At 42.8% G+C, this 11,871-nt stretch overlaps 2 protein-coding genes across 4 annotated transcripts; both read right to left on the reverse strand.

Moving 5' to 3' along the window:
• Positions 1-1,416: 1,416 nt before the first annotated feature.
• On the reverse strand, positions 1,417-7,401 carry LOC132981609 (heterogeneous nuclear ribonucleoprotein A0-like). The gene is made up of 2 exons (XM_061047552.1): positions 7,288-7,401; positions 1,417-3,294 (listed from the first exon to the last, which is right to left on the reverse strand). Exon 2 carries the CDS (start codon positions 3,092-3,094, stop codon positions 2,159-2,161), a length of 936 nt encoding a protein of 311 aa, XP_060903535.1. The 5' UTR covers positions 3,095-3,294; positions 7,288-7,401; the 3' UTR covers positions 1,417-2,158.
• On the reverse strand, positions 5,770-9,861 carry LOC132981610 (heterogeneous nuclear ribonucleoprotein A0-like). 3 transcript variants are annotated; one of them, XM_061047556.1, is made up of 3 exons: positions 8,736-9,861; positions 7,288-7,395; positions 5,770-5,871 (listed from the first exon to the last, which is right to left on the reverse strand). In XM_061047556.1, exon 1 carries the CDS (start codon positions 9,820-9,822, stop codon positions 8,908-8,910), a length of 915 nt encoding a protein of 304 aa, XP_060903539.1. In that variant the 5' UTR covers positions 9,823-9,861; the 3' UTR covers positions 5,770-5,871; positions 7,288-7,395; positions 8,736-8,907. The 3 variants fall into 3 exon arrangements, with proteins under 3 accessions (XP_060903539.1, XP_060903537.1, XP_060903536.1); XM_061047554.1 differs by lacking the exon at positions 5,770-5,871 and adding an exon at positions 6,860-7,199; XM_061047553.1 differs by lacking the exon at positions 5,770-5,871 and having other exon boundaries at positions 6,860-7,395.
• Positions 9,862-11,871: the final 2,010 nt, after the last annotated feature.

The following is an 11,871-nucleotide window of genomic DNA, read 5'->3' on the forward strand; positions in this document are numbered from 1 at the left end:
CTTGCTCTTTTGTACGGAGAACATGCAGTCCCCTAAAGTGAACATTTTCACAAGTTAGAAGATAACTATATTGTGTGAAAAGTTATGATCTTGTGCGCACAGATTAGATGATAACCTGTTTACATTTTGGGGTTTCAGGGTACTTTTGTGCTCTTGGTCTGGTGACCTTTTTGTTTCTGTCTTATTTTGGGGTAATTTTTGTTGGTATTAAAACGTACTCTTTTTCTCTCATGATTTCAGTGACAGTTGTAGAGTTTGTTCGGGCTCAAAGCAAAACAATTTACAAGGGCCCCTCCAACGGTGACTCTGACTCCCAGGGTTGCATATTCAGCTCGGTCACAGCCAGTGAAACACACACACACACACACAGACACGTTTGACTCTGCACTGCTAGCTATGTAAACTAATGCTAAATGTCAAAGAAAAAATGTGCCATGATGTAATGCTAGTGAAAGTTATGCCATTCAAGTGTCTCTCCACTGTTGTAGGTTAAAGTCTGTCAGCCCTCATTGGGCCCCCTAATGGCCTGGGGCCCCGAACATTTGCCTGCCCTGACTGTTCACGTAAATGTATTTCAATTTAATTCTCAACATTTCTACTTAATTTTGAAATCTGTTTAAACTTTATTCCTGACATTTTGACTCGTTTATTGTCAATATATAAAAATCAACATGACTGTTTTTTTGCTAAGATTAATATAAAATGTATGAATTTATTTTTTTAAATTAAGGATTGCATAATTTGCTAGTGGACTGTGATTAGCCTCCAATCAGCTTCTGGAGCTGAAAGAACAAGTCAAGTTATAGTTTGGTCCAAAATTAACCTGAATGGGGCCACAGAAAGTCTTGGAATATTTTCGTCCTCAGAAACGGAGTAAGAGTGAGAGCTCTCACCAGTTTTCATTCTCTCTGACAATGAGCACAAAATCGAGAAACGTTGAAGGCTTCCTCATTAGAGGGTCCCTCCTGAAAGTTTAAATATGAAGCTTCATTTAGGTCATAGTATGTTTTTTATAGACAACCTCCCAACAGGATTAGATGTGATTTGTAAGAAAGCAAGAGATGGGAGCCTCACTATATGCATGAAAAATGCTACACTAAATGTTCAGACTTACACTAAAATGTGCATGTTCGACCTTGTATTAAATGTGGTTCAGTGAATTAAAGGATTTTAAAGGCCAAATTAGATGTAGAATTGGAGGTATTTTCCTGAGAGTGCACACACTGATGCAGCTCTCATGATGATAATCAGGTGCATCAACCCAGATATATTTTATACCGGTATAAAATGGCCGACAGACTATAAAAGCCGGATTTTGAAGGCACACACTCCCCCCTGGTGGTTGCTTTAGGAAGCTCACCATCTGCTTAAAAAAAAAGAAAGAAAAAAAAAAGTGACCCACAATACTGCAAGTGATGGATTTTTCCAAACATTAAAAACTTTAATAAAAGCACAGTAAAACATAGGGGTAAACTGAAAACATGGATTTCAATTAAACTGTTTTAATCTAAACAAAGCCAGTAATGGGACGGGAAGAAATGGTTTGTTACAGTTAACAAAAAAAAAAAATAACCCAAATAACAGGATGTGACATTTCTCCAAAAAAAATAAAAAATACTTTGTCACTTGTGTGTTTTTTTTTTTTTTTTAAGATCAAGAAACTCCAGCAATCGAGTCCCATGCTGCCCGAAACTGCCACCCAAACTTCAATTAAAACCCTGAGTTCATGATGCAAAAGAAATAATATATATATAAACAAGACATTGTGGCTGGTTTGCAAGACAGAGACGCAGTGACCAGCTTTACAAATGGTTCAAAACAGAAAATTATTTCCCCAACATAACAAAAAGTACAATTCAATAAATCACAATTCTTAGTAGTAAAGTCCATTATGTGTGGAATAGGAGGGCAGATGGGATCCGGATTGGGGGGTGAGGGGGGGGTTGGAAAGGATGCAAAGAGGGGGGGGGGGGGGACTGGACAGTCTCATTCATTCGGCGTGGGTGATGGGCTCTGCTCCCTTTAATTGAACTCAACAAAGACCCCCTCACCCCCCCACCACCTGGGTGTAATGTGTGTTTAAATTCAAGTTCGTTGAAATCAGAAGTTTCCCCATGAACGTAAAAGGAGGGGGTGGGGGAGTAAAGGGGGGGGTGGACTAATAGCCGCCACCACCACCACCAAATCCACCACCACCAGTCCCCCTGCTGTAGCCTCCTCCGACCCCGCCTCTGTTGTAGGGAACCTGGGTTCTGTACGCGTAGTTGCCCCCCTTCATTGCGCCATAATTAGAGTGCTGCTGTCCATAGCCTTCCCCAAAGTCCCCGTTGCTGTACCCACCCCCCATCTGGTTGTCGTACTCTTCATATCCCCCTCCGTAGCCGCCGCCGCCGCCGTATCCTCCACCACCACCTCCACCACCACCGTAACCCCCGCCGTACCCGTAGCCACCTCCGTAATTATTCCCGTAACCGCCGCCTCCTCCTCCCCTTCCGCCGCCATAGTTCTGCATCCCTCTCCCTCGACCCCGGCCCATTCCTCTCCCGCCGCCGCCGGTAGACATCTCCTGCTTAGTGAGGGCCTTCTTCACCTCCACCTTGTTCCCGTTGATGGTGTGGTATTTGGTCAGCACCGCTTTGGTGGCGGAGTCGTTGTCCTCGAAGAAGACAAAGCCGAAGCCTCTCTTCCTGCCGGTCTGCTTGTCGGAGATGATCTCGGCCTTCTCCACGGCGCCGAACTGGCAGAAGTACTCGGTGAGGTTTTCCGCCTCGATGTGGTCCTTCACCCCGCCGACGAAGATCTTCTTCACATTCGCCACGATGTCCGGGTTGTTGGCGTCCTCCCGAGCGATGGCCATTTTCAACTCCACGGTTTTCCCGTCGACGACATGTGGCTTAGCCGCCATTGCTGCGTCGGCTTCCTCCGGCGCCGAGTAGGTGATGAAGCCGAAACAGCGGGACCGTCCCAGGGTCTGATTCTGGACCACCACGCAGTCGCTGAGGGCGCCGAACTGCTCGAAATGCGCCCGGAGGCCTTCTTCCGTGGTCTCCACATTTAGCCCTCCGACGAACAGCTTGCAAAGTTTCGCCGACATGATTGAATTTCTTCCGAGGATGGTTGCGCGAAAAGACTGTCCCTCCTTCTTCTTCAATGTACGACGTCAGGGCGGGCTGTCGTTTCCCTGAGACGTATCAGTCGCTGATTGGTCGTCTTGAATAATTCAACCCCCTCATTGGCTCCCGGGCCAATTGAGTCCGTGCTGCCTTCAAGTGCTGTCGGGAATCTTGAGTTCAACTGGCGATGAGAAAGGGAAGCGTGGTTTTTTAACATTTTTTTTGCCGGGTTCATTTTTGTCGGAAGTACTGCACCAAGCACATTTATGTTACTACACTTAAAATAAAACACGATATTTAAAGAATAAGTTAAAGTTACACAGTATATTCGATACTTATATAAACAAAATCAGCTATTAGTCCTCCATCAGTGTAATATACATGATTTCGTTGAATACAACAGAAGTCGACATTTTATCAGCTAGGATTTTAATTTGACTGACACCATTTTTCTTTTCAAGGAGACTTTCCAAGCTATTAACTGAATTAAACCTTGACTCAACCCTGATTTAACAGAGCTGAAGCATTAAAAGAAATGCCTCCTAGCAACTTATTCATGACTTCAGACTGAAACTTGAATTGATACAGGAAACACATAACCTTTAACCTCTGACATGATATATAGGCGATGTCCCACATCGCTGCTTGTCAACAGGCAAGACAGGCACCTGCTGGGGGGCCCAGGCTAGTAAGGGGCCCCGAGGGCTGACAAACTTTAAACCACAGACAGCAGTAGTTCAAACTGCAAATTTCACAATTAGGAAACCTCCCTAATCCCCCCATCTGACAGCACTCTTGTTGCCCTGCAATGCTTATCATGCATTATTCCTGTGAAAACCCTGAAAGGAAAATGAAGAGGAATTCTCCGCCTGGGAGGGAAAACAGCACCATGGTGTTTGGAGACAGACTCTAGAGTCCCACTTGTGTATGTTTCCTGATTTCGTCCAGGAAAGACAATATAAAAAAAAAAATACTCAAGTTGTGCTCACACTGGCCTTCAACTCAAAAACGCACTTAAAACATATTAAGCATAACAAACATAACTAAATAAATGTGTCCTTCCTTATATCCGTAGCACAATGGTTAACAACTAAGACTGTAGGTTAGATCAGGGGTTCCCAAATCTGCTGGGCCGGCTAATCCAAGAATTAGTGTCAGTCCCCAAATAATGAGCGTTTCTTTGTTCTGCAAGTCTGAAACCAAACTGAACATATTGAAGTGTTAAAACAAGCATCAAGGGAGCTCGGCATGTATTATTTTTTAACATCTCTGTAGACAAAATAACAGCTGGTTAGATCAGGTAGTCAGACTTTTTAGCTTGTGACCCTAAAATAAAGGGCGTCAGAGACTGGGGACTTTTCTTCACCCCCCCCCATCCCATTTTTCAAGACCAGCACAGTTTCGCCCAAGGTTTCTGCCTCTTTTTTTTCTTGCCTCTGTAACTTTTGCTAAATTTTGTGTCGTGCTCATGAAGGATTAACATCAAGGAAGGTCTTTTACCGACTCCTTTGTAAAGTGTTTTGAGATTACATTTGGTATGACAAATAAGGATTGATTGACTGATGTGCAAACTTACTTTTGGCTTTTTTGTGCCTTTATTGTAGAGATATGACAGCATACAGAACCAGAGATCAGGGAAGGAGCTACAGGCCCGGACTCGAGCCCAGGCAGGACGCCCGCCTGGAGGACCACAGCCACCACACATGGGGCATGCACACCAACCAATATACTACCAGCGCCCCAGCATTTAAGTACTTTTACACATGAATTTAATTTTGAATTCACTTAATATGGATTTATCTGAATCGGAACGACTATTTGGAATCTCTTCTTTTGACGGAAATGGGTAAAATAAACAATTTTAAAGAGCTTTGGGAAGTGAAACTTGTCTTTAATCCACCTGCCTAAAAAAAAAAAAAAGATCCTGTTCCAAGGTGTTTCCCAACCAGTATTAAAGACTCCACATAAAGTCGCTGCATGTTGAAACACGCTGCCATTGTTTGAACCAGGACCAACAGTAACCTCCTCCAACAGCTATGTCTGAAATGTATAACCTGGACGTGAAAACAGAAGCCTTCAGGACGCCGTGTCACTATTAAAATCACATCTCTGATGTGACATTTGAGATTCACTCGGCGCCTTCTCTTTCTTTGATCAAAGTTTAAAGTGGTGTCCTTGGACCGTGCAAACCAGAAGACTGTAATTTGATCCAGACAGAAGGTCGTACACAAGGATGGACTGGCCAAGTATTCACACTCACATCTGACCTAGCAGATGGCGTCCTGCATTCACACCCTTTGACCAATCAGACACTATTCTTCTTCTCCCACTCACAGAGCGTCCATGGGGAGACATCTGTGGAGAATGATGGCCGAGGTGTAATGGCCCTCTGGTACCCTCCTTAGCTAGTCCTTCAGGTCCAATCCATATATTGAATTTCCAATTATCCTTAAGTCTTAGGGGGACGATACCATTATTGTACCAGTAACATGACCTCAGCCCAGCCAAGCTTCAAACACCCCCCGGTTATATACTCAGGTGTCAGTATTTCAAGATGGCTGAATTAAACTTGTACAACCATTCATGTAATATATTAACCCCTTCAGGTTACACATGCAAGAGCATAATCCAAAATGGTAAAAAAGTAACATAAGTCTTTGTGTATAAAAATAATTTATTAAAATTCATAGATAAATAAAAAAAACACAGCCAACATTATGAGACGTTTCCTTCACCTATGAGATCAACCACCATTTTCCTAGAGGAGGTAAGAGAAGAGACAGGTAAAAACGTCAAACTTCCATCGCCAGCTCGAGCACCATGTACCTCCCCTTCAAATTTAAATGGAGCGATAACCTCTGGATGAGCTTCAGGTCAGTCCAGCACAAATGCAGCTGACTTGAAGAAATATAAAATTGACAAATTTTGTATTTAAATGACCAATAGGTGTTTAATTTCTACCATGATTATGTAAAAAAAATTAGGGCTGTCAGGATTAACTAGTTTAAGAAATGCAAACATGATCTGCACAAAGAAGCTCTCATTTGAGGGATTTATTGATGAGTTACTTGTCCAATTTGCACGTTTGGATCCAGCACCTACTGAGGCGTGTGCATTTTTTGATGGAGCAACTAGTTAATCACAATTAACCAACAGCTGACACTAATGCATTAATAGTTTTATTAATGTCTTCAAACAGAAGTAATAAACGCTCCATTAAACCACTTCCATCTGTACTGAGCTCTATTTCGCATGTTTAAGTTAGTGTCCTAACGTTTGATCTACCTGACTTGATTTCAAAATAAAAGCAAGGTTGAGCAGCAAGCACCGTATAAACTTCAAAATAAAAGCCTAGCATTTTTTTTCCTTATTGCGACATGTCAAACACTGATTAATGAGGAGATTAACTATTGAAATTAAAAGTGCTTGTTACTTGACAGCCCTAGTGAAAAAAGTAGTCACCCCTAACACCAATTGGTTTATTTAAGGACTTTTGAGCGACCTGTCCTGCATCACAGTCAAAGGAGAAATTCAACCTATAAAAGAAACCACAGTTTGGTTGCATAACAGACCGGTGCTGCTTGTAGGCGTAAGCCAACTTCAGTTAAAAATGTGCACATCAATTGTATTAAGAAGGTCGGCTACAAAGCTTTCCACAGACTATTAGTTCCCACTTTGAGCGTTAATTATGAAAGCAACCAACTTGTGGCCCGAGGCTCTGAATGCAACAAAGACAATAAAGACTATTTAAAACACCAAATTTTAATATAGTATTATTTTATTTTGAAAATCCACAGTGCCCAAAGTGCAAACACTGCTCCTATCCTCTGGGTCAGTACTCTAAAAGGGTTCAGGAAGTAAAGCAATGATTAAAAAGAAAGAAAAAATAACATTAAGCTGAACATGATTTTAAGTTTTCCACAGCAGAGATCAACACCAAGAGAAAACCTGTGATGAGGGATTAAAAGCTTCACTTTTAAGGGCTCACATGCCAAACATTTGAACCACTGTCCTCCATGCTTAATTCCCCTGAAGTATCAGTAATTATCCAACTTGCACTTGGGCACTGTGTCATCAAAACTCACCCTGCAAACATTTCAGAAAAACCATGTTTAGACCCATTTAAAAAGCACCACACTTGGGAACCTTTTGTTTTGTGAAAACTTGACTTCACCTGAGGGGGAGAAGGCACCACCGCTCTCCGGTAAACCCCCGCCAGTGTGGAGACACACCCCATCATTTGCAGGGTGATGTCCTCGTTGCCCAGGTTACCCATTGCACCCTGGAGGAGACGGGAGAGAAAGAGAGTGAGTACGCTGTACAGAGTAAGGTTCACAGGAAGAGACATTTAGTTTCAGTTAATTGTGGAGCAAAATGTGGGTCCCCGTCGACCCACTTTAAGAGTAAATTAAAGATCAAATTCAGTAACCCCTCCCCCGTTTTTGGTTTTATTTTAATATTAGCTATATAAAGGCGCATTGAGCTATGATTAAGGCGTCAGATAAGTTGATTAAAGGTAAAATAATGGCACACGTGTGCACCATCGCCATGAGGTTTACCAGACATAGTTGACCAACACAGAGTGAAGACAGGTTGATTTACATACCTAGGTTGCTGGATGTGGATATCCTAAAGAGATATTTCAGACTCCTATGACAATCGACCCCAGGTAATCAACAGGGTCTTGATGTAGCCTACAAACAAACTGCTACGGCTATATTGGCTGGGATAGCCTACAGGAATACGAGTAAGAACACCTAAATGTAGGAATAATCAAAGGTAAATAACAGAGCCCTCAAGTCCACATAGATACGTATTCAATATGTAAAGAATTAAAGATGTAAAGGGTTAATTAGCAAAGATAAGTTTAATAAAACATGGTCAAACCCTACAAAGCCTACATGCATTGGCTGTGGGTAGACTACAACCATTCATATCACCCACCTGAGAGTAAGGGATAAACTGTGGGATGAACTAAAGGTCAAGATGATGGCACTTTTAAAAAACCTGTGGACGAACTTGAGGAAGCCTGGTTAAATAAGTAAAATAACTAAGCTAAGTGGTATAACGTTTTATTTAAAATGAACATACATAAGCATACCAAAAAGTAGTTTGACAGTAGGTTTTGTTCTCCAGACATGAAAGTATACAATATACATTGGATACCTGCTACAAGTAATGAAAAATGAACAATATTTAAGGTTGAAACTATAACTACGCGTAAAGGTTTGAGAACAAGGTTTGGGGTAAGGAAACAAGGAAACTGGATCCTGCAGTGTCACGGTTCCCGCCTTTTTGTTGAATGATCCAGGTAAAAAAATAATTACAATTTCTTTTTTTTTTAAAGTAATGATAATGAAAACCACAAAACATGCTTTCTCATCCTCATACAATGAAAACACACCTAAAGTTTATAATACCAGAAAAAAACAAAACTAATTAAAAAGTACAAATATTAGGGATACTTGTCAGCAATATGAACGCAAATAAAAAATAGTCAACTCTATAAACGACAACTACATAATAAAGGAAGAGTTTTATTCTTCATAACATGTCCTAGTTGATTTTGGGAACAACAGCTGCTCGTTATTTATCAGGCTTTCTGGGAAGTGACCTTCCTACCTGTTTGGGATTTTGAGAGGGGCGGTCTCTGTGACCGTATCTGGATTTCACGGCAGACGCCCCCGTTATTGAATTTGAGTTTGGCGTCCAAATCCTGGTTGGAGGAAACCTATGGCAGGGGGATGGGGGGGCTGGTGTAGGTTGGTGTTTTTTTTCTCTTTCCCAGTCTTATCTAGTAGCCGCCGCCACCGCCGTAGCCTCCCCTCGGGTATCCGCCTGCACCGCCTCTGTTGTAGGGAGCAGCGCTCCTCTGACCGCCGAATGGAGGCCCCTTCATCGGGCCGTAACCAGAATTGTGCTGGGCGTAGCTGCTGCCAAACTCATTGTAGCCGTTTCCACCACCGTAACCACTGCTCTGGTCTCCGTAGCCGCCACCCCCGTAAGGTCCGCTATAACCTCCGTAGCCACAGCCGCCGCCACCGTTTCCATAGCCTCCGCCATTTCCGTAGTTGTAGTTCCCGCTGTAGTCCCTGCTGCCGTAGCCATTTTGATTCCCCCTCATGCCTCGTCCCCTTCCTCCTCTGGGCGGCATCCCTCCTCTGTTGGCCGCCTGCATCTCCTGCTTGGTGAGGGCTTTCTTCACCTCCACTTTGTGTCCGTTCACGGTGTGAAACTTCACGACGACCGCTTTGTCGGCGGCGTCGTGATCGGTGAAGTAGACAAAGCCGAAGCCCCTCTTCTTCCCGGTCTCCTTCTCCGAGATGACTTCGGCCTTCTCGATCTCACCGTACTGGGAGAAGTACTCGTTCAGGTGGTACTCTTCGATGTCGTCTTTTAACCCGCCGACGAAGATTTTCTTCACCTTGGCGAGGGCCTCCGGTTTGTTGGCGTCTTCCCTCGCGACGGCCCGCTTCACCTCGACGTCGCTGCCGTCGACCGTGTGCGGCCTGGCGCCCATCGCCGCGTCGGCCTCCTCCGGCGAGGAGTAAGTCACAAAGCCGAAACAACGGGACCGCTGCAGCTGCTTGTTCACCACGACGACGCAGTCGGTCAGCGTGCCGAACTGCTCGAAGTGCTTTCGCAGGCCATCGTCGTCGGTGTCTACGTTGAGCCCACCAACGAAAAGTTTGCAAAGCTGATCACTCATTCTCGTAAAGACGGCGAGACGTTTGTAACAACTAGCAGCGTGCACACGAAGCTTAAGATGGCGGACTGGAAGAACGCAGTTTTCTTTATAGCGGCCGCGCGGTGACGTCACACACAGCTTAGCATGCAGTTACACCTCTTCCGGTGTTATGTCGAATACTGCTACCCATCGAACTGTGCTACCACGAGGCTCTGTTTCGTCCATCGAGAGATACTTCCTCTGAAATCTGAAATAAAGATTTTTGTTGTGGAGTATAAAAACATGCGCTCCGTTTCCTTGATGTGCTGATGCAGCGAGTAGTGATTTTTTATTACAGTGATTCTGCACTATTTGTCTGGAGATTATTGATACACTTCCCCTGACATTTCTAATAATAAGTACATAAAAAATTGCTCCCCATAATCTTACAATGTATATAAAGTTAAAAGGGAAAAATAAAGGTATTTTGTTCTGTTAGCATTATAAGTTATGGGATCGTTTTGCGCTATGGTGGCATTTTTCGACAAGGTAGCACATCCCGACATAACACCGGCTTGGTCCCGTTTTTTTTTACTAACAAAGGACACGATTTTCTGCTATAAATGTTGAAAACGAACGTTTTAAACTTGAGAAAATACGACATGTTAAACAAATATATATTGCATTTTCTAAATCACTTATTTGACGAAATATTGTTGCTTAGTGTTCGTGTTTGTGTCTCATCACGTGGTATTAAAAGCATGGTGAGAATAGTTAATCTGATATTTATACAGATTGCACCATACAAAAACCTGAAAAGATCACTTTTGAATGGCAGAATTATTGACTTTCTTTCGGTATTTGTGCCGATTTAAAGCTCTGAAGTCGAGTGATTAAAAGGCTGTAAGACGAGGTCGGGGGATGGGGACAGCATGGGTACAAAGCACGGTCCCAACCAACAATCAGGGGAAATAGGGTTACCTGTAGGTCTTATAAGATTCCTAGTTCATGAGGTGGGGTTATATTGTGGAAGAGGTTGAGAACAATGATATTATAGTGGACTGTAAAATGTTTGGATATGTTTAGGACTAAAACTGAATAGTTTGGGTCGAAATGCAACAAATATAAAAACATTGATATACCACCACTTCTGTTGGTTTTGAAACAACTCGTCTTTCATTCACTGATTCAAGAGCTAAACAATAATGCTTTTCCGTTTATATATATGTGATTACATTATTTTGACTTTCAGGCTTTGGGGGGGATGGGGACAGTTTATGACGTAACACCACTGGGCCCTAAGAAACCAAAAAAATAGGATTTTCAACATGTTTCGATGTTTTAGAGACAGGCAAAAACATCAAGTTGAAGCCCTTGAAAAGGAGGAAAATCTTGAGGTTGTAGAGACAATCTATGTTTGCAAATTCATGACATCATTAAGGATATTTTTTAATTACAGATTTTGAATTTTAGAGTCAACGTTCAGCTGAACTTGCACTTCTATTTTCTGATTCTTCTTCAGTCTTAAAGGAGAAATCTGTGTTTCGCCCCTTTTGTGTCATATTTTTTTTCCCCATGCATATAAATGAAATCCACATGTTCAGATAAGTAATGTGCAGTATGGTATATTTCCACGTGTAAGCCATGTCATGTAGAGATCTCAGGAGGGGAATTAAGTTTGCACTGATAAACTTAAATCATGATTAAACACTGGATAGTTTATACTAAGGTCTTTTGGTGAGAACCTTTTTTTAATCCATGAAAACATTCAGATATATGTTGATTTGTCTGCCACATTTCTTTTTTTGTTCTTAACCTGGGTCCCTTGGGGGGTCCTCAGATTTCTTAGAAACAAGCAGGGGGGGCTCCAAGGAAAAGAGTTTGGGACGCTCTTAAAAGAATGCTGACCTCGTCAAACAATGGAGGTGTAGTTTCAGGTGAAAGACCCAACACTTGGTTGTATTTCCATGTGAAGACACTGCAGTGCATCGTTGGCCGTGAGACACACACACACACACACACACACACACACACACACACACACACACACACACACACACACACACACACACACACACACACACACACACA

The sequence above is a fragment of the Labrus mixtus genome, chromosome 10, assembly GCF_963584025.1.
Source record: "Labrus mixtus chromosome 10, fLabMix1.1, whole genome shotgun sequence".
In the NCBI taxonomy this organism is placed as follows: domain Eukaryota; kingdom Metazoa; phylum Chordata; class Actinopteri; order Labriformes; family Labridae; genus Labrus; species Labrus mixtus.